Source organism: Schistocerca nitens, chromosome 9, assembly GCF_023898315.1.
Source record: "Schistocerca nitens isolate TAMUIC-IGC-003100 chromosome 9, iqSchNite1.1, whole genome shotgun sequence".
In the NCBI taxonomy this organism is placed as follows: Eukaryota; Metazoa; Arthropoda; class Insecta; order Orthoptera; family Acrididae; genus Schistocerca; species Schistocerca nitens.
Genome location: NC_064622.1, coordinates 138,523,468 through 138,543,328, shown reverse-complemented (window position 1 = coordinate 138,543,328; position 19,861 = coordinate 138,523,468). Strand labels below are relative to the sequence as shown.

The window sequence follows — 19,861 nt, the reverse complement described above, 5'->3', positions numbered from 1 at the left end:
AACTTATTCTGCTTTATTATATAAAAATCTTTTCCTGGTGTTCATTCACATAAGTGTTTGACACATGTAATATACACATCTCCTCCTCCTCCTCCTCCACTCTTGGTCCACCTCCTCCTCCTCCTCCACTTGGCCCATCTCCTCCTCTCCCTCTCTCTGACCATCTGTTCCTTCCCTCCTCTCTCTGTCAATACTATTCTCCTCCCTTAATTTGTTTTCTCCTTTCCCCTCTCTCTCACACAGCTCCTCCTTATGCCCCTGTCAGAACATCTTTTCCTTGCTCCTCTTTCTTCATATCTCTTTCTCTCCACCTCTCTGCACATGTCACTCCCCTGTCCTGCTGCCCCTTCTCTCTACCCAAACCATCCTGTCTCCTTTCTCCATCTAACTTTTCCACAATCTTTCACTCCATCTCTTCTTCCCACTACTTCTATCCCCCCCCCCCTTACTTTCTGTCCATCTCCTCCTTCGCCTTCAGTCTCTGACCATCTTCTTCTTCCTTCCTCTCTCTGTACAATTTCTCCTGCCACAATTTCTCTGTACATTTCCTACTGCCCACCTCCCACTCTCCATTTCCTCACGCTCCCCTCTTCCTATCCAATTCCTCCTCCTGTCTGTAACCCCTCTAAAACCCCTTTGTTCCTCCCCTCTGTCTCCCCTCACTCTGTCCATCCAATCCTGCTCCCTCTCTCCGTGCAACACTTCTGCACCCTCTCCCTCCCTATCCATCACCTCCTACACTGCTCTCTGTGCATCCACTCCACTATCTATATCAAACCTCCCCAAATGTGCCTGTTCACATTTGTAGCTCCAGCCCAACAGGTTGATGGAGCTGCTTGATACTAATCCAACAACGTGCCTGCCATGTAGGGCAGCTTACATGTCAGGGTCTTCAAAACCAGTTTCTGGCACCTCAGCCAAGTCGACAGGCCAGGCCTATACTTCTTCAATACAACATTCTTGCTGTACAGGCCAGTCTACATGTCAGGGGTCAGAAACAGTTTCTCGGCCCTAACATATAGGCTTCCCTTCAAAAACCTGTATGTTGTGCAGTGCAGCCTATACGCTAGGGGCTGTAGAGAAACAAGTGATTGCCAGCATCTGTGCTCCTTTCCCTGTTGCTTCACCTGCATATGTGTTTAACATGTATTGTACATGTCTTCTCATCAACTCTTTCTAGATGTCCTCTTCCCCGACACACACCAGTCTCCTCTTCTCCCTCACTCTCATCATAGCCTCCTCTCCATCTCTTTGTCCATACTTTTCTCCCACCTAAGCCCATATCATACTTCCCCTCATCTCTGCCCATCTCCTCCTCTCACTCATTCTGCCCATCCCCTCCTGATTACCTTCTCTTTCTGTCTGTCTCCTCCTCTCCACTCTCTCTGTCCATCTCTTCCCTTCACTCTGTCCATTTACTCCTCCTCTCCATCCTCTCTGTTCATCTCCTGCTCTCCCATGTCTCTCTGTCCATCTTGTCCTCCCACCTCTTCCTGTCTGTCTCCTCCTCATCCCTTTCTCTGTGTCCTCCTCTTCTCTCTATCCACCTCCTCCTGCCCCTCCCTCTATCTCTCCCTCCTTCCCCCCTTCCTCTCAACCTTCTCCTCAACCCTTCCCTATCAATCTCCTCCTCTCCCTCTGTTCCATCTCCTGTTCCTTTTCTCCCTGTCCATGCACTCCTGTCCCCTTTCTTTCCATCTCCTTGTCTGTCCATTTCAACCCTCCTCCAACCACAAACATTTGCATGTGCAATCCCTGCAAAACAGGTCGATGAAGCAGACCAATGCTACTCCCACAATGTACCTCTCATGCAAGGCATCCTGCATGTAAGGCTCACAATACTCGAACATAATATGGTTGTCATGCAGGATAATCTACATTTCAGGGGCTGAAAAAAAATTTTTTGCCCTGCAACACATCTAGATAAGGCAGGCTGATACTGCTTGTAACCTCACCCTCCCTCAAAATTTGTTGTTGATGTCGCTACTATTGCTTTTGGTATGGTCTCTTTTTTAAAAAATACAGGAGGAGTAAGATTTACAATAAACTATTTATTTATCTTTTTTCCCCCTTACCTCACTCCAATTCTTAATGTCTAGGAGCTGATTCTTGAAGCTGAAATTTTAATATTTTGGGATCTCATGGTTTCAATTGACATAATTACATTTGAATTAAGCATGTGCAAATATTTTGTTGTCATGATAATTTATTCTCTCACATTTTTCTGTAGCACCATGTCTTTTGAATTTTCACATTAACAAAGCCAAATATAAAGCCCAAATATAAAAAACACGTCCAATCACATCAGGCATGCCCACTACTTTTCACTCCATTGTAATAAAAATATTCCAACGGATTTACAAATTTTCTTGACAAATGAATTTCTATTAATTTATAGTATTATTTTATAAATGAATCCAGAAATAAATATAATAAAATGTACTAAATAATACTTAATAATATAAATTTTAAGTGTACCAAATATTTTGTAAATGCAAGTGTTTCTAAAAGAAAACTAACAATTTCAGCTGTACATTCAAAGCTAGTACATATAGATTGCAATAACGAAAATAAAGTAATTTCTTTTTATAGATTATGGCTTGTAACATAAAACATCATGTACAAAATCATATGAATTTTTTTTAGAAACACAGCTGAGACAATATTGACCTATTCAGATTTTGAAAATATTTCTGGTATTGGCTACTTCTGTTGAGGAAAAATAATACTAGAGGAGGGTGTCCTTTTACATGCTCCATCAAACCTCTCCTACAGGGCAGCCTCTTAGGTAGGGGCAGAAAGAAAACATATTTGTTTTATTGCTGCTTCCATTGCAGCTAGGAGTTTCTAAACCTCACAGTACTGATTCTCATAAAAATTGCTATATGTATGTCATATTTGGTTGAAATCGATCCAATGGTTTGGGGGGAGATCTTGGACCCACATACATACATACATACTTACAGTCCACTTTATATATCCTTTCCCTGCGGCATTGCATGCATATATATTCGACACATGTATTGAACACACTTTCTTCTCCTCCTCTTTGTGTCCACTCCTTCCTCCCTCCGTTTGTCCACCTCATCCTCCCATCCCTGTCTATTTCCTCTTGTGTCTCTTCATCTCCTTCTCCCCCTCTGTTTGCCCATTTCCTCCACTGCTTCTCTCTGACCATATCATTCTTCTCTTCTCTTCTCTTTCACCATACCCTTCTCTCCCACTTTTTTCCATCTCTGCCTACCCCTTGTCCTTTCCCACTACCCCTCTACAGTTTCAACCTACCTCATGCTTCTCCACCTCCCTCCATCTCCCTGTCCATTACTTCCTCCCACTCGCTTTGTCCATTCCCTCCTCTAACCTTTTCAACTTGTGCCCAGACATGTTCATCAACACTTGTAATGCGTGCAATACAGTTCACTAAAGCAGACCAATACTACTCCCAGAACATGCCTGTCATGCAGGACAGGCTACACACTGGGGGCTTGAAAATCATTTATTTGCTCCAACATACAGGCCACCATGCAAGCAGGTCGATAAAGCAGATCAATGCTACTCCAACACAGTACGCTTACCCCTGACATGTGCAGTGACCTGCAGAGCAGATTGATCTGGCAGGTTAATACTTTTCTTATACAATATACCTGTTGTGCACGGCAGCCTACGTGTTGGGAGCTGGAAAATCATTTTTTGCCAATGTTGGATGCTGCAAACTATTTCTTGCCTCTGATATGCAGGCTGAGCAATGAAGCAGGCCAGTAAAGCAGCTACTGCTATCCCCACACGACACGCCTGTTGTGCACAGCAACCAATATGACAGCAGCTTAAAAGATATGTTTGTGCCCTTAACTTTGCTTCTATTGGAGCTAGGAGGTTATAAACTCCACACTGATAATACTCATGAGGCCTAAAGTTTCTGTGCCAAATTTGGTTGAAATTGATCCAGGGATTTGGGAGGAGATCCCAGATACACATACATACACCTTGCTTTAAAACACACACAGACACACACAATAGCCTTTACCCCATAGCTTCACCACACCACATACTTGTTTGACACGTATATTGCACATATCTTCTTCTGCCACCACTTTTGCCCATCTCCTCATTCCCATGTCTCTAACAGTATTCTGCTTCCACTATCTCTCTGCCCATATCATTCTCCTCCTCACCCCCTCTCTGCCCATCTCTTGCTGCTCACTTCTCTGCCCATCTCATCCTCCCTCCTGAAAGAGCCCCTCCTGCCCCTTCCCTGTCCATCCTTTCTGCCCCCTTCTCACCTTCCATTTCCACCCGCCCCTGCTCTCTACCAGTCCCCTGCACAACAGGTTGATGAAGGATTCTGACATAACTCTCATGTAACTGTTGTGTAGGGTAGCCTACAAGCAATGGGCTTCAAAACTATTATTTGCTACTGACATGTTAGCTGCCCTGCTAAGTGGGTTGGTTAGGCAGTTCCATACTACTCCAACACAATGCACCCATTGTGCAGGGCAGCTTACACACCAGGGGCTGAAAACCATTTCTTGCCTCTGATGTGTTGGCTACTCTGCAAAGCAGGTTGATAAGGCAGGCTGATACTATTCCCACACATCACACCTGTCATGCTGGGCTGTCTTTATGGCAGGGGCTGGAAAAACACATGTTTGCCCATTTCTTCACTTCTATTGGATGTAGGAGGTATTAACCCCACAGTGCTGATACTCAAGAGGCCTGCTGTTTGTGTGTCATATTTGGTTGAAACAGATCTAGGGGTTTGGAAGGAGATCCCAGTCATACACACATACACCCTGCTTTATTTACACAAAAGGAAAGATATACATTGTTAGCTTAATATTTATTTAATTACAATGGTGTTTTTCAGGCATAACAGTTACCTATCTTTGCAAATACTGAGTACTATTTACAGTACAGCACTACTTTTCATGCACCTTTACAACAGATACCCTACTTTGAATGTTGCACCTTTCAGTCCAGGAATTTAGATATTCAGATAATTTGTAAAAAAAAAGGTGACTAATGAGGAATGGTTTAGTTTTCTTTTAAAATGGAGGTTATTCTCAATATTTTGCTTTATGTTAGTTGACTACATTTACACAAAAGTATATAACTCCACTCTAAACTTTAGGCTAACAGAGAAAGTCTACATCTGTACCGTGTATTATTATTATGCACAGCACAGGTCAGCGAAAACTGATTACTATTGTCAGCATTAAAACCCATTATGGAGTAAATGCATAGGGAAGCAAGTATAAGAATTGCAAAATCCTTAAAAATGTTGCTACAAGAAGCATGGTTATCCATTTTATACAACATTCTTACTGCTTATTTTTGCTGAATAATTATTTGTTCTAGATGCACTGCTTCAGGAAAGTATTCCATAAGGCAGTAGAGGTGAAAATATACAAAATAAGCCCACAGTCTTGTCTTTAAGTCAGCATAGTGAGAGATTCTTTTAAAGGTAAAACATGTTGAGCTGAGCTGCTTGATTGCTTTACCTATGTGTTACATCCAACTGGACTGCATGAATTTTCCACATTGTGTTTCATTCCATGTATGGAAATTAATGTTTACTTCTGGTGCTAGCAGACGATTATTTCTTGTTTGAAGTTCTAATATGAATCCTTGTGGGATAAGACTAAAACTGTTGGTTGTGATCACTTGCAAGCCTGTTCAGCTACCTTCTGCACTATGTCTCCCATGGTTGAGTTCCGACCCTTGTATAACACACTTGCGTAATCAGAAAACATTACAGATTTTGAACTGTCCTTTAAAGTCAATGGAAGATCATTATTTAGGTCAAGAACAAGAGTGGGCCCAGAACCAATAATTGTGGCACCACACATCATATGTTTCCTCATTCTCAGGTTAGCTTCACACTTGTGACACAGTCTGTCAATGAGATCCTTTGCTTTATAAAGTGAAGTTGTAACTTCATCCATGGAAGAGAGATACTGTTAATGCTCTAACACTTTAGTCTGACAGACAGAATTTTGTGAGCCACCCAATCAAAGGCTTCAGCATCACGGAATGTTGCAACAGGATAATTTTTCTTCTAGAATTTCATTTGTGAGATTCTGTATTGCTTTTGCTGTGATGAATACTCTACAAGAATCAAACTAAGAGGGAGTTAACAAGCTCTGCTCGGTTAAATGAGTATTCTGTCACACACCACTTTTGAAATGAGTGGAAAGAATTAAATATGTCTGTAACTAAAATTGATTTGCTTTCCTGTCAGGAAATTTGTGTTGAGTCATGATTAATAATGAGGTAGTTTTAGGGTAATCCAACCAAGTCAGCACAATGGTGGTTCACTTTGGTGATCTGACAGGAAACAGCATATCCACTACAGCATAGCAGTTAACCCTCTAGAAATTAATAAAAAATCTTAGTAAATACTGTTATATATTATGAAAACTTAAAGAAAACTGCAGTTTTGAAACAGTACTATTTGCCTACTACTCTTACATTCATAGTAATCTAAGATATGGTATTATATTTTGAGGGAATAAAGGTTTCGCAAAAAGTTGTTTTAAGCTCCAAAAGAGAGCTATTCGTATTTGGAAGGGTGTTGCCTACAGAGATCCATGTAGAGGATTCTTTAAGGAGTTAAAAATTTTGACCCTCCCTAGTTCATTCATCTATGAATCAGTATGGTTCCTAAAGTCAAATCAAGAATTCTCTTCTCTAAACAGTGAAGTACATGACTATCAGACCAGAAACAGGAACGATTTCCAGAGAAACTTACATTCACAATCCCTGTACCAAATTAGTGTGATGTATCTACCCAAAATAATGTTCAATGCCTTACCAAAGAAATAAAAAGCATACAAAACTTACATATATTTAAAAAAGAATTAAAGAGGCTACTATTAGGTCAGAGTTTCTATAATGTTGATGAATTTCTTTGCTGTCCAAAGAGATAGTGCTCATCTTCTGATTTTTCTGCATAATCCTTTATTTTTCTCCAACTTGCATGTAAATAGAAGACAAAATATGTGAAGTTTAATTAAGAAAAATATTAAAGTGTAATTAAGAAAATGTTATTCCCCTTAATGGATTTTTCTTTGTATAAACCTTGTAAATTTTTTTCTCATCTTTCATGTAAAAAGAAGACAAAATATGTAAAGTGTAACTAACAAAATGTTATTTCCCTTAATTGTTAAAAATATAAATCATGCTCTCTCTCTCTCTCTCTTTCTTTCTATATGACAATTCCTATATCATGTAAATGATAAAATGGATGATAATAAATTGAATTGAATTTTATTACTTTTAAATCATTGGACACTACCATAGCCAGTAGGAACACTTATTTTCTGTATTCATTTTGTAGTTTCCTGAGGGGTTGTACTTTTGAAACTAGTGTCTGTTGGTGGTGTATGTAGTATATGCACAATTAAATCTAAAGCACCTATATTTTCTTTTTCTTCTGAATTTGAAGGCTTAGGCCCTTGTGCCTGTTCTGTCTTCATTTTTCCATGCCATCTCATTCTGTGTCTTCCTGTGTTACTTCTTCCTCTTGTGTTGTACAGCATAGCCAGGAGTGGGATTCTCTTGCCCTCATTCTATGTAGATGATGGTTCCACAATGCTTTGTTTTATTCAATCTTTTCATTAACATTACAGATATTTAGTTCATTCCTAACATCTTCAATTTTTATATCATCTTCCCTGGTAACAACTCTCATTCTCCTTAGAAATCTCATTTTGCTGATTGTAGTTAGCTTTTATCAAGTTTTTTAGGGATGTATGACTCAATTCCTGATAGCAATACAGATGTAGCCATTGTTTTATAAAATTTTAATTTTGTTCTGGAATTTTTTATCATTCCAAATGGTAATTGGCTTCATTAATCTTATTTTCTATGTCTTTGTCCAGTTCATAGCTTATTTCACATCATAAGAAATTGAAGTTGGAGACCTGCTCAAGTGGCGTATTATCTATTAATAGTTTTGGTGTATGGGGCATTTCCCATGATGAAGCATGATTTTAATTTTCTTTATTGATGTTCAAGGGTTCTATTCTTTTTTCCTAATTGATGTAATTTATGGACTAATCATCTTCACTTTCTTCCAAAATGGTAACACCAACTGTGTACATGACAATATTAACATATTTATTTCTATTAATCTGTATAGCTAGATTTACTTCTTGTCTGACATTTTTAATCACATCCTTTGTATATACATTAAATAAGGTTAATGATAGGCTACAGGCTTGTTTGAGTCCCTTATTGGTAGTGATTTCTGCAGATGTATTATTACCAAACCTTATTATTACTTTTGTGCCCATGTATAATATTTTTGTAGTTTCAATAAGATGTCTAGGCTATCCAGCTCTACTCATTAGGTCCCACAGTTTCTTCCTGTTCAGTCTGTCAAAAACTTTTTTTGAAGTCAATGAAAACTATGTTTGTCTCCAAATTGAATTTTCATAACTTCTCTAAAATTCTTTTTATGGTAAATATATTGTCGCTGCAGGAATGGAACCTGTATTTGCTCGAACAGTCCACAGATGTACTGCCAGTCCATAGTGTCCAACGGGCAAATATGCTATTCAATACCACTTCAACCGCATGCGAGCTATGTGCTGGACATCCATCATGTTGGAAGTACATCGCCGTTCTGTCATGCAGTGAAACATCTTGTAGTAACATCAGTAGAACATTACGTAGGAAACCAGCATACATTGCACCATTTAGACTGCCATGGACAAAATGGGGGCCAATTATCCTCCCTCCCATAGTGCTGCACCATACATTAACCCACCAAGTTAACTGATGTTCCACTTGTCGCAGCCACTGTGGATTTTACATTGCCCAATAGTGCATATTATGCTGGTTTACATTACCACTGTTGGTGAATGACACTTTGTCGCTAAATAGAACGCGTGCAAAAATTCTGTCATCATCCCGTAATTTCTCTTGTTCCCAGAGGCAGAACTGTACATGACATTCAAAGTCATTGCCATGCAATTCCTGGTCCATAGAAATATGGTACGGGTGGAATCGATGTTGATGTAGCATTCTCAACACCGACGTTTTTGAGGTTCCCGATTCTCACGCAATTTGTCTGCTACTGATGTGTGGATTAGCCGCGACAGAAGTTAAAACACCTACTTGGGCATCACATTTGTTGCAGGTCGTGGTTGACATTTCACATGTGGCTGAACACTTCCTGTTTCCTTAAATAACATAACTATTCAGCGAACGGTCCGGACACTTGGATGATGTTGTCCAGGATACCATGCAGCATATATAGCACATGCCCATTGGGCATTTTGATCACAATAGCCATACATCAACACAATATCGACTTTTTCCACAATTGGTAAATGGTCCATTTTAACATGGGTAATGTATCATGAAACGAATACCATCTGCACTGGCGGAATGTTACGTGATATCACGTACTTATACGTTTGTGACTATTACAGTGCCATCTATCACTAAGTGAAAAAAGTGGTCCAACTAAAACATTCATATTTCTTTATGTACTACATGAATACATAATAAAAATGGTGTTCCTATTTAAAAAGCACAGTTGATATCTGTTTGACCTATGGCACCATCATCTAGTGGGCCAACCATAGTGCCGTCTGGTTTCCCCCGTCAAGCTAGGCAAGTTTCGTTCTTTGTAGTTTTCTTGTTTGACGCTTATTTCGTGAGATATTTGGCCCGCTCATGATCAATGGACCACCCTGTATAGGCAGTGGCTATCTCTTCCTCCATGACTTCTTCTGTCTTGACACGCTGTACCATAGAGGTGGGGTGGAGTGTGCATCTGATCTGCCATCCCGTGTACCCATTTTTCTGGAAAACAGTTTTGAGATGTTCCAGCTCATGGGGCAGACTCTCTGTGTCAGAGGTGGTGCACGCCCTGCGCATCAGTGTTTTGACCACCCCAATCCTCTGTGAAGAGTCTACGAAGGGCCAGATCATGAACGTGTCATCCACATAGTGGAGAAAACAAGTAGGTTTCCATTTGGATGACGCCAAAGCTTCCTGCTCGAAGTACTCCATATAGAAATTCGCAACCACAGGCAAGAGTTGGCTCCCCATTGCAACTCCTTCTGTTTGTTCATAGTAATCTCCATGAAAGAAAAAATGCATGGAGGACAGAACATGCCTCAAATGGTCAGTCGACTTCTTGTCAAATTTCTGTGCAATAAGCTCAACTGACACTTGAAGAGGTACCCTGGTGAACGTCAAAACTCACCAGGATATCCGAGTCTTTCAGCTTGAAGCTGATGAGACATTTTACAAAATCCACAGAATTAAGAACATGATAATGGCATTTACCCACATAAGGGGTTAGTAATTCTGCCAGGTATTTGGCCAGCAAATAGTAGGTGCCCTAATGTTGCTGACAATTGGGCGTAATGGCACCCCTTCTTTGTGGGCTTTAGGGAGTCCATAAAGTCTTGGCGGTACAGGTCCTTGAGGTGCTAAATTTCTTGGCAACACACTCCGGTAAATCCATGTCCTTGAGAAGAGCCCTAGTCTTTTTCTCCACCTTCTTTGTGGGGCCAGCGTTGATCTTCCTGTAAGATTCATCAATTAGCAGGCTCTGCATCTTCTCAAGGTCGTCCTTATGGGAAAGAATAACCATAGCATTGCCTTTGTCAGCTAGTAAGTCAACAATCTCAGGGCTCTGTCTCAGGTCATGAATGGCTGCCCTCTCCCTGCTGGTAATATTCGACTTGATCGGTTTAGTTCTTATCAGAGCATGGCAGGTTTCCTGGCATACTTCTTCAGCTGCTTCAGGTGGTAGTCGCACAGCAACCTCTTCAACTGCACTGTCAATGTCCACTACCAGCATGAACCTAGGTGTGGGAGCAAAATTAAGTCCCTTCTCCAGAACAGAAACTGCATCCCCAGTCAGTTCAATGTCCGTGAGATTGATGACCTCTTGCATGTGGCCTCCAGTGATGGTTTGTCAGAGAGATGAGAGAATTTAGATATCTGACATCCCGAGGCCTTCTTATGTGCAGAGTTGTTGGTCACCCAGGTAACACTATCAATCCAGTCCCAAGTCCCAGAATTAAAATGATTGGCTAGTTGTAGATGTATTTAAGTTGTTCCTAGGAGTTGTAGTCAATGCTGCACCTGGTAAAGTGCACCCTTTCATGATCCAAGGTGAGGATAGCACCTTCTTAATTCTCTTAGCTGATGCAGAATCGATGTGATGCATGACCTTAGCAAGATTTGGCACAACCTGATCGGCATGACATCTCTTCAGAAAAGCAAGACCACTCAGCAAATGGCTCCTTCGGTGGCACAGCTTGTCAAATTTTTTCATGCTGTGATACAGCTCCTCCTCTTAGAGGTATATGATGTGATTCTTCAGTTTCTCCCAGCATATTTCTTGGTGGAACAGCCCACGGGTGTACTGCCGGTCCATAGTGTCCAATGGGCACAATATTTCAGCGATCAGAGATGTCGCCATCATCAGGTGTGCTGACGAACTGAGTTCCTGAGGGCGGGCGGCTGTCTTAAATCCCCTCCTTCTGCAAGGCGTTCTCCCCACGGTCTGTGCCTGGTGCCGCATGTCAGCAGCCGCTGAGACCCTGGCGTCGTCATCTGTGGTGGCATCGGAGCTCAGTTCGTCAGTGCACCTGATGATGGCGACATGTCTGATCACCAAAACATTTTGCCTGTTGGTCACATGGACCAGCAGTACACCTGTGGACTGTTCGAGCAAGAAATACAACAGGAGAAACCAAAGAATTGGAGCCTGTATTTGATTGTTTATTAGTGGATGAAGCATTTTCTGAACTGCAATGAAGTAATCATTGAATATGGTTACCAATGATTTAAAAGTGCCACAGTTTCTTTCTAGTAGAGCTATCTTCTAGGGGATCAACAGCCAGATGTGGTGGATACATTGTTTCTGTCACGTCATCTTAAGCACTGTCAGGTGCAGTTGCCACTTGGACTGGTAGCCATCTGAGCAGCCATATGCGGTTGACCTTTGTGGGAGCAGTCAGCCTCATGATGTCAATTGAGGAGTTACTTGACTGAGAGTAGTGGCTCCAGGTCATGAAAACTGACAATGACTAGCAGAATGGCATGCTGACCTAAAACCCCTCCATATCAGCATCTGAAAACACCAACTGGCTGAGGATGACATGGTGGTTGGTCAGCAAAATTGGGCCTTGGGGGCGGGGGGGGGGGGGGGAGGGGGGGAGGGGGAGAAGAGGGAGAGAGGGGGATGGTCAGAGGGAGAGGGAAAGAAGGAGGGAGAGGGAGAGAGGGGATGGGGGAGAATTTTCTAGGGGACTCAGATTCATTTGTGTTGCTACTTTTGTTTGTATTATGTATAATAATATTTCAAATTCTTTTTGCATTATTCTGGTTGTATTTCATTTCTCTTGAACACTGCAAACAACTTTTGCTCTTTTAATAACAGACTGAATGGTTTTATAATACTGGTCATAATAGAGTTTCAGCTCTTAAACATAGCTCTCCTCTGAATTAAGTAACTCTCTCAACCTAATATAAGATGCCTCAGTGCAAAGAGTGATGAATCACTTATTCTTCCCTCTCTTTGACTTTACTCCTTTGGGTTTAGGGGAAATGACCCACAAAGTACAATTATAATATGTTTCAAAAAAGAGTGAAATTTTCCATCTAAACTGTCTGGTGTTCAATTTCAGTGATTTCTATAAGATTCCTGATATGTGTAATAAGTTTTCTTTGCATCCATGGCATTTAAAAGCTGCACCAACACACTGCACCACCCCAACCTCAAAATCTAATCACATCTTTAACTATATCAGCCAAAAAAAATTATTACAAGTTTTTTTTTCAGGAGTTCTCTTTGTCATGAATCACTTCACTAGTTGAAGGTGTAGCCTTTAGGGGACACCTAAATTTCATCAAACTACTCTAGTAGTGAGGAACTTACTTTCTTTGTTCATGGTAATATTGGAAACTTTGCTTCATCACCCAGTTTACAACCTTTCTGACACTGAAACCTCCATATAGCCATGTCTAGACCTGTTTTTCTTGAAAATATCTTACTCATAACCATCACTACAGACAAACCCATATATTCATTATGATAAAATGATACATCCACTATTATTTCAGCAACTTCTTTGGCGGATTAATGTACAAACTACTCTAATTTCTAGGATTTGGATTTCAAGTCATCACTCCAGACAGTTTAAAAAAACTGAAGGAAAAAGATGAAAAGTTTGGTTTTGATGTTGTTATTGACTGCAGTGGAAATGGAAAAGCAATAGAAGATGCTGTGTGGTTGCTGAAATGTGGTGGAAAACTTGCCATCTTTGGTTGTGCTGCACCAGAAACAAGAGTAAGGTATAGCAACTGTGTTTAATTAAATCTTGAGGTCGATACTTAATTTTTTGTGTGTGTGTTTGTGTTTGTTTGTGTGTCTATCGACCTGCCAGCACTTTCGTTCGGTAAGTCACATCATCTTTGTTTTTTGATTATGAGATTAGTTTTTTTTTTGTGTTGTAAGTATTTGGAATTAACACTTTAGGTATTATACACAAAAAATTGGAAGCCATCTGTCAAACAATAACATCTATTTAATTATACTTTATAAGGAAACATTTAGCCCACATAAGAACAAAAAAATGATTGACTGAGCAAATAAATTACACAGGCAAAGAGATATAATCAACACTAATCAAACATGTAACACAGATAATAACATAATGGGCAAAAACATATTTAATATGAAACAAGATATTCTAAAAATAAGGTTGCATCAGATTCTGTGTGAGAAACATAGGAAAACAGTTCCGACTTTCGTGTGGAACTATATGGTACCACAACTTTGATGTGTCTCCTTTACCTGAATCAAATGATTTAAATTATGTCTGTTATGAGACTAATAAACCACAATTACAAAATAAGTTCAGGTTTTGGAAGACTCATGTCCCCTCCATCTCAGTTTAATAACTATTCTACTTTTCTAAAAACATGACATATATAAACTGTTAGGTTACAGCTAGAAACTTTTAATAATCTTGAATACAAATTTAAGGGTGTTAGACAAATCCATTTTCCTTTAACACCAATCATATTCTGAAACACAGTAATCTGAACAGTACAGTTTTAACAGAGTTTGTCAGGACATCCATCACTAGTTCCTCGAAGCTGGTCTATTGAGCATACAAATGTCCTTTGTTGTATGTTGGCATATCAAGTTGTATTTAATGTCTAAATGTTTCAATTGATGGTGCTCCAATTCTGCAATAATCTTATGCATGGCTGGTTGTCTGCAAAAGTTGTTGGAGTCCTTTGAAATATTTTAAATTTTTCAAGAAGACTCTTCACCCACAAAAATTCTATTGTAGCTACGGCAAAAGCAACATATTCTGCTCCTTTTTAAGATACTGAAACACATGTCTGCCTCCTTGTTGTCCAACAGACAGCGTTTCTAAAAATTTGGAGACTATCCTGTTTTAAATGTTGTGCATTCTTCACTTCCCTAATCAGAATCAACAGATATTTAATTAAGCAGATTAAAATCAAGTGTTCCTTTAATCTAGTGAAGAATTCATTACAAACATTTCCAATATCATTCAGTACGTTTATTTCAATGTCTGCTGAAATAATTAACTCGTGCACTGATATCCGGTATTGTAGCTGTCACTGCATCCAACAGAGAGCCTATTAATTCTGTATGTTGTTTGTATTTAACTAAGTCTATTGAAATGTTCACTGAGGCTGACTTCCGCTGATTTCTTTCAGGGTTTACAGTTCACCATATTGAAAGTTTTCAATAAATTCTGGAAATAAACACGTTGACTAAGGAACCGTTTCCCAATGGTTCTCTGTATATTAATTCCTGAGAAGCACTGGTGCTTTTCAGGATCTATCACTTATCTTTGATTTCAGTTTGAATTTGTTTTTACAATTTCCAGCAAACAGAATATTGTCAACATATAATACAAGGTAAATATTAGAGTTATCAAAGCATCAAACACAGAGGCATCTATCAACCTCAGATTGTTGTAGACTGGTTTCCTTCAAAACTTTGTCATATGTGAATTTCCAAACTCTTGGTGCCTGATTGATCCCATATATGGCTGTATTAAGTTTGCATTCAAGCCTTCCTTAATCTTTGAACCCTGAGGCACTTTCACGTAATTTTTTTTTCAGTTTGTCCTATACGCAGAAATGCACTCTGTTTGCCCATTTGTTAAGAAGATCATGACCATTCACTGCACTGAGTAAGGTCTTCAGTGCAGCAGGATGAAAAACTGGAGCTGTCCTTGTAATGCATTGTTTAATTTGTGTTTAACTTTTGTAACAACATGTTGCAGACAATCAGCTATGTGCCAGGAAGAAGAAATTCTTCATGTTAATTTTTCACTTCCACAAATTTTGGAGTACATCTTCCTCAAACTGTTCTTGATTCTAACCACATAGTCATTCATTCATCCATTCTACATAATTGTTATAACTTCAAGTTGAACAAATATATTTCGGGGAAGACGCAATACATGAAAGTCACAGATCAAGTAAACAGAGTAAGATGTGAGTACACTTTAACAGTCAAATCATAACTGAGTCCGAGTCTAGTGGCCGCTGGCTGGCTGGCCACTAAGGTGGCACTGCTGGTGTGTGGCTGGCAGACAGCGCCGCATGTAGAGGACGCGCATAACTGTGCAGCGGCACTTTGAAAGATCGGTGAGTCATAACACTTTTCCCCCCTTTGTAGTTTTTGCACAGGTCTTGATGGAGGTGGCCTGTAGATTGCTAAGGTCCATAGGTGTTGTTTGACTGGCCGTAAAGTCTTGAGGAGGAGGCTTCCCGTACGGACAGAAGTGTCCCCGATGATAACAGGTCGAGATGCCAGGAGACGTGCAGGCTGAATCTGCTGGGGCCCCATGCACCAATCGGCCCATTGCGGCAAGTCCGGTTGTTGTAACAGGAGACATGGGTGATGTGTCCGCATCCGTAGGAGAAGGAGGTGAGTAGAGTTGCTCCGACAGATGATGGTCATCTGGTTCCTGCATGGGCACGTCTCCTGTTGGCGTCAGTTCTTGTGCTGGCAAAGATATGATGGTGAGAGGACTGCGTTATGAGTAATGAGAGATTCCAGTATCCCGAGCGTCAGATAGAGCTGAAGGTGGTGTAGCGGCATCCGGAACAGGCGTTGCCAGCACACGAGGCCGAAGCTGGTCCGAATGATGCACTGCAACACCCGTGTCTGTCTGGATTTCATACAGGCATTGGCCACGGTGTCATATCATGTGGCCAGGACTCCATTTTGGCTGCCTGCCATATCCCCGTACCGATACAAGGTCATCGGCGGTGAACCGGCCAAACAAAGGCACCCGCGGCCATGAGGTGGAAGGCCACAGAAGATGAAGTAGCGTGCGGGGCTGTCGGCCATGTAAGAGCTCAGCCGGGCTGTGGTCGCCCATGGGGGTGAAACAGTAAGAAGCCAGAAATTGGAGAAGCGCATCATCAGCAGCAGAAGAAGTCAGGAGTTTCCTCATCTGAGCCTTAAATGTGCGGACCAGTCATTCAGCCTCACCATTTGACTGTGGCTGGAACGGAGGGGCCGTGACATGCATGACGCCTTGACGGGCACAAAAATCCGCAAAATCGGAAGAGGCAAATTGCGGACCATTATCAGCAACAAGAGTAGAGGGAAGGCCTTCCAAAGAGAAAATGTGAGCTAGAGCATTGGTGGTTGCCGTGGTGGTAGGCGACGTGCAATGGACAATGAAAGGAAAGTTAGAGTAGGTGTCAATAATGAGAAGCCAATAAGTACCTAAAAAAGGTCCCGCAAAGTCAGTATGAATACACTCCCAGGACTTCTCAGGCAAAGGCCACGGTGACAAAGATGACTTTGGGGCAGTGGCCTGTGACACACAAGGGCCGCAGGCAGCGGCCATGTGTGCAATTTCAGAGTCAATGCCAGGCCAGTACACATGACGGCGCGCCAGAGATTTTGTGCGAGAGACATCCCAGTGCCCTTGGTGAAGGAGGCCCAAGACCAGAGCAAACAAAGATGCAGGTACCACAACACACGGCGAAGCATTGTCGGTGGAAAGGAGGATAACACCATCCCTAACCGTGGGGCGGTAATGCAAAGAATAGTAGTTCCGCAATGGATCAGAAGTCTTAGTGGATGGATGATCTGGCCAACCCTTCTGAATACAGTGTAAAACCCTCAGAACCCGTAGCAGCCGCCAGCCAGTCCTCGGTGATGGGGAACCCATCCACAACCTGCTGCTCGGCGACATCCAGGTGGAAACACAAAAGTTCATCCCTATCGAATGCCAGATCAGGACCTATGGGAAGGCGAGACAGTGCATCAGCATTCGCATGTTGAGCCATCGGCCAGAAATGAATCTCATAATTGAAACGAGACAAGTAAAGAGCCCCACGCTGGAGGCGGTGTGCAGCCTTGTCGGAAAGTGATGTTGATGGATGAAACAAGGAAACAAGTGGGTTGTGATCCGTAACAAGATGAAATTTGGATCCATAGAGAAAAACACCAAACTAATGAAGAGCATAAATAATGGCCAAAGCTTCTTTTTCAATTTGAGAATACTTTTGTTGGGCATCCGTGAGCATTTTGGAGGCATAAGTAATGGGTTGTTCAGAACCGTCAGAAAAACGGTGCGCAAGGACTGCACTGACCCCATATTGAGCGGTGTCCATGGCAAGAACAAGATGTTGGCCGGATCAATAAGTAGCCAGGCACGGGGCCTGTTTCAGCATAGTCTTCAATTTCTGGAAAAGCCGCATCGCATGACGCAGACCAGTGAAAAGGCACATTTTTATGCAACAGGTGATGCAACGGGTGAGCCACCGAAGCAGCAGATGGAAAAACTTGTGATAGTATGCTATTTTCCCCAAGAAGGCCTGCAGTTCCTTAACAGATGAAGGGCGAGGAAGGGCATCGATCGCAGCAACAGTTTGCTGAAGGGGACGAATACCATCCCGAGAGAGTTGATACCCCAAGTACGTGATAGATGCCTGAAAAAATTTTGATTTCTGAAGATTACACTTAAGACCAGCAGTCTGTAAGACATGAAAAAGTGTGCGGAGATTTTGAAGATGTTCGTCAGTGGTGGAACCAGTGACAACAATGTTGTCCTGGTAATTTATACACCCAGGGACAGTGAGCAATAATTGTTCCAAGAATCGCTGAAAGAGAGCAGGGGTGCTGGCAACCCCGAATGGCAATCGTTGGTATTGATAGAGGCCGAAAGGCGTGTTAAGGACCAGAAACTGCCAGGAAGCAGCATCGAGAGGAAGTTGATAAGTTTCTGACAGGTCAAGTTTAGAAAAATACTGACCTCCAGCAAGTTTAGTGAGCAATTCTTCAGGTCTGGGCATAGGGTAAGTGTTGATAAGGCATTGAGCATTTACAGTGGCTTTGAAATCGCCACAGAGATGAATATTACCATTTGGCTTAGCAACGACAATGACAGGAGAGGACCACTCACTGGAAGTGACAGGGAGCAAGATGCCTGAAGCAGTGAGACGATCCAGCTCACGTTTGACCTGATCATGAAGGGCCACAGGAATGGGCCGAGCCCAAAAAAACTTAGGCCGAGCAGTGGGTTTGAGCATGATATGAGCTTCAAAGTTGTTTGCACGGCCTAACCCAGGAGACAAAAGGGGCGAAAATGTTGTCGACAAGGAATCCAATTGAGCATAAGGAATAGCATCAGTGACGATATTGACAGAGTCATCTATGGAGAACCCAAAAACGCGAAAGGCATCGAAACCAAAAAGATTCTCCACGTTACTATGGTCGACCACAAACATGGGAACAGTGCGAACAACAGATTTGTAAGATACCTCAGCATCAAAGTGTCCCAAGAGAGAAATCTTCTGTTTATTGTAAGTCCGTAATTGCCTAGTGACAGGTGACAGGATTGGAGAACCCAACTGAAGATACGTCTGAGAATTGATGATAGTGGCAGCAGAACCAGTATCAACCTGCATGCGAACATCTCGACCAAGTATTTGGACAGTGAGGAATAACTTCCCTGAAAGGGAAGAAGTACAATTGACAGATAACACAGAATCAGAATCAGCAACATGTTCATGAACATCATGTATGCGGTCGAATTGCAAAGGGATGACACATGACCCTTTTTTTTGCATTTGTGACACACGGCCCAATGTTGTGGACAATCTTCTTGTGAATGTTTCATATAACATCGCGGACATGAAGGAAGTTGCCGTGGGTTTTGCTGCAGTTTCTTAGAGGTTTGTTTACGGTTAGGCTGAGGCTGTTTTGGGAGCATACTGCGGCCACATTGGCCGGCGGGGACACGCCACATGCTTCATCAACATCGCACAGAGGTTTTATTTCCCCGACGTTGCCTCAAGCCTCTATTTGCGCTCCAGCGGTGCGAGAAATTTCAAAAGACTGAGTGATGGATTGGACTTCATCTACAGTCGGATTTGCCAACTGAAGGGCACGTTGCCTAACTTCTTTGTCGGGCACCAATCGGTTAATAGCACCCTGTACCATGGAATCAGCATAGGATTCTTTGTGAACTTCAGTAACATATTGACACTTTCTATTGAGACCATGAAATTGAGCAGCCCAAGTGCGATAGGATTGATTCGGTTGTTTTTGACAATGATGAAAGGCAACGTGAGAGGCTACCATATGCGTTTGCTTTTGAAAATAGACAGACAGAAGTGAGCACATTTCAGCAAAGGACAAAGATGCAGGATCTTTCAAAGGAGCCAATTGCGACAACAACCGATACATTTGAGGTGAAATCCATGAAAAGAACAGAGACTTACATGTTTGTTCATCTGCAACATGAAATGCCAAGAAGTGCTGTCAAAGACGTTTTTTGTAATCAGACCAGTCTTCCACCGTCTTGTCGTA

At 41.7% G+C, this 19,861-nt stretch overlaps 1 protein-coding gene across 1 annotated transcript in view; it reads left to right on the top strand.

Annotated features, from left to right (window-relative positions):
• The window catches only part of LOC126203514 (uncharacterized), a 73,673-nt gene that overhangs the window by 29,726 nt on the left and 24,086 nt on the right, over window positions 1–19,861 (top strand). The window contains exon 5 of the mRNA XM_049937839.1: window positions 13,140–13,326. Within this exon, the coding sequence (XP_049793796.1) occupies window positions 13,140–13,326 (187 nt within the window). The remainder of the gene's footprint in view (window positions 1–13,139; window positions 13,327–19,861) is intronic.